Here is a 3171-nt window from a genome sequence, read left to right on the forward strand (position 1 = left end):
CCACAATGGCAAAAAACAACGTCAAAGCCTTCAATGCCATATCTCAGAAGATGTAGAAATCACAGAAACTTATATCCTTCAATGACGAATTGATTGATAAAGACGAATTAACTTATATCCTTCAATGACGAATTGTGTAGCAATGGCGACAAGTTGCTGTTGTTGGATTCTTTCAAAAGATTTTTGTTCCCGATAGACCTATGCCTTTCTCACAAGTCAAATAAATCTACTTCGGTTTGTTCTAGCTTTATAAAGAGAGGTCAAAGTCCAAAAATATATTGGCAATTGGTTTGTGAAAAGCAGCAGTAGGGATTTGGTGGAAGAATGGCGGAGTCTAGTTCAAGAGGGTTGGCGCCGGAGAATAGCCCAACATATGGGGGAAGACAATGGCATGTATCAAAGTAGAGAGAGAAAGAAAGTAGTGTAACTGAATAGCGTATTTAGTGGCTTAGGGGTAGGAGGTAACCAAAATTAGATATTTTGCTATAAACATTAAAAGGTATCTATAGAATATAATTTTTTTTAAATTGTATTTATTTAAAATAAATAAGGTGTTAACCTTTGCTATATGAGGTAAAAATTTCTTCTTTTTTTTTTTTGCGTGATTGGCATGCATTTTGTCCACATTACCTATGTCACTGCCACATAAGCATAGTCAACGGTCAAAATGATTTATTAATATTTATTCCTTCAAGTTAAGGTGTTCGAATGAAAAAATTGTAAGTTTGTTTGTTGATTGACAATTGGATACACGTTTAAGTGGTCAGGAGGCCATTTTACCTAAATAAAAAATATATTTTGTGTTAGTTCTAATTATTTAAACTTGTAGACGAGACACTAACTCAATTCATCATGAAATTAGAGTAAAAAGAGATTCAGTGTTCAAATATCACTGTCATCCTCAAAAATCAAAAAGTATTTATTTTATTGAAACTCAATATAATTAAATAATTGAAAGCATTGTTTTTTAGCTTACACTTAAAAGTAAAAAATTCATATATATATATAAAATTGTTTTTTTATTAGGTTATCGACTTTTATATATATATATATATATATATATATATATATATATAAACCTTTGCAGTGCACAAAACTTAAATTCGAACTTTAAATGCAATCTTTTAGCTTGAACTTTATATGGTCACAAACAGCTTCGAACCAAACTTTTTTTCCCTTCAATTTATTAACCAACACGACATTACATTCTACGTACTCATAGATCTCCTAAACCTTAGCAGCATAACATGAAATCAAAACGCAAGCGGGCCGGGTAATAATACAATAGCTTTAACGCCACTGCTAATTAACTGGTTTACTAATTTTCCATCAAGAATCATGGCCATCCGCCGCCGAATCCTCCACCAGTTGATCCGCCACCAAGCCCGGTGCCTCCTCCTCCGCTAAGGCCGCCGCCACTGCCGCCGCCCCCACCCATGCCGCCAGCACCAACACCTGCTCTAATACCAGCACCAACCCCAACCCCAACACCACCTTCAACCCCTGCACCAATGGGCCCCACCCCAATACCTAACTTCCCTCCTATTCCAGCTCCAGCTCCCCCACTAATGGATCCTCCTATACCAAGCCCAGTGTCACCTGTTATATAAACAGAATATTAGTAAGTAAAAACAAAAGCTCAATTTGAAGCGTGAAAATAACTTTTCTTTAGATATATATAATTCCATGTAATGTTCGAGAAAAATACAGACAAGTTCCTTCAAGATGCAACAAAACATATTGCCAAAACCCACTTTTTCTATTTAGAAACTGAAGTGCGTTTATATATAAAGCCTTTAAACTTTTTATTTTTATTTTTAAAAAGCCTTCGAATTGTTTAAACACCACCTGTAGTTCCATTATCTGCAGCAAATCCTCCAATATTACCATTGTCATCTATCGCGCCTTGGTAATCAGACGTGGTCACATTTGCCGCAACAAGAGAAACATTTTCGTTTGACAATTTCCTGGCACCAACAAAAGCTCCTAGTAAGAGGACAGATACAAGTGGTAGAAATTTAGTGAACATTTTCACGAGCATGAGGTTTAAAATTCAAAAGGGATAATATTATACGAGAGTTTTGTGACAAGTGAAGGATTGTAGAAGGGATTTTATAGGAAGTTTGGGCCCGAAGAAGAATCCAAACACCAACCGTTTTCTGTATAATTATTACCATTCATTGTAAATGAGTGCATGAATTTTGTGTGGACATCTGGAAACCATGCACGTAGAAATTCAGTGTTATCATTACAACTTAAAGAACTCTCTGCAACTGTATTGCATGAATAAGAGAACAGGCTCCTCAGAAACATGATGAACAGTACTTAATTCGGACAGGAGAAGGATTTGACTCATCAGCCAATAGTACAGACAAAAGGTTTTGGATGATTTTCGTATGCTAATAACCTACAGCTAGAATCCCAAATTTCTTTATGATCAAATCCATTGAAGGTACAAAATATATTTACAAAATTTTGTCATTTAGAAGATAATAAATTGCATATTTAATAATAACATTAATTGTTAACTTCAAATAAATTGTATGTATACACTAATAGTATGAAAACTCATTATATTTCAGATAAAGTATTATATATACATTGAAAAATATAAATATATTCTGCTACCAGTGTATAACGACCTGGCCGGCCGTTTTGAGAATTAACGCCCCGATCCCCTATAACTGTTTCCCCATATCTATTTTCTGCTATTGTGATTTGCCAGGATGATTCATTTTGAGTTTCAGAGTGATTTGGAACACTTAGTCCCTAATGAGAGCTTAAGTCTTAGAATTTGGACCGCAGTCCGAACAGTGTGAAGACGGCTCCGGAATGAAATACCGTCGATTCTGTTAACTCCGTTGGGTGATTTTGGGCTTAGGGGCGTATCCAAATTGTGTTTTTGAGGTCTGTAGCTCATTTAGGCTTGAAATGGCGAAAGTCAAACTTTTGGAGTTTCAGGCCGATAGTGGAATTTTCGATATCGGGGTCGGAATCCGGTTACGGAAGTTGGAGTGGGTCCGTAGTGTTGAATATGACTTGTGTGCAAAATTTGGGGTCAATCAGACGTGGTTTGGTTGGTTTCGACATCAGTTGTAGAATTTTAAAATTTCAAGTTCATTAAGTTTGGATTGGAGGGTGATTCGTGGATTTAGCGTTGTTTGATGTGAT

The 3171-nt window shown here is 35.8% G+C and overlaps 1 protein-coding gene across 1 annotated transcript; it reads right to left on the minus strand.

The window, feature by feature from the left end:
* Positions 1-1194: 1194 nt before the first annotated feature.
* Positions 1195-2085, minus strand: LOC109238815 (glycine-rich protein 5-like). The gene is made up of 2 exons (XM_019405294.1): positions 1849-2085; positions 1195-1599 (listed from the first exon to the last, which is right to left on the minus strand). The coding sequence occupies exons 1-2, from the start codon at positions 2039-2041 to the stop codon at positions 1337-1339; spliced, it is 456 nt and encodes a 151-aa protein (XP_019260839.1). The 5' UTR covers positions 2042-2085; the 3' UTR covers positions 1195-1336.
* Between the last annotated feature and the right edge of the window lie 1086 nt (positions 2086-3171).

The sequence above is a fragment of the Nicotiana attenuata genome, unplaced genomic scaffold (assembly GCF_001879085.1).
Source record: "Nicotiana attenuata strain UT unplaced genomic scaffold, NIATTr2, whole genome shotgun sequence".
Classification (NCBI taxonomy): domain Eukaryota; kingdom Viridiplantae; phylum Streptophyta; class Magnoliopsida; order Solanales; family Solanaceae; genus Nicotiana; species Nicotiana attenuata.

What these genes read in the sequence shown, in the direction of transcription:
- LOC109238815 (XM_019405294.1), bottom strand. Translation starts at nt 2,041, where the DNA reads ATGCTCGTGAAAATGTTCACTAAATTTCTACCACTTGTATCTGTCCTC. An exon ending in TGCAGATAATGGAACTACAG is followed by an intron (nt 1,600 to 1,848) that starts GTGGTGTTTAAA and finishes TTTATATAACAG; the next exon opens with GTGACACTGGGCTTGGTATA.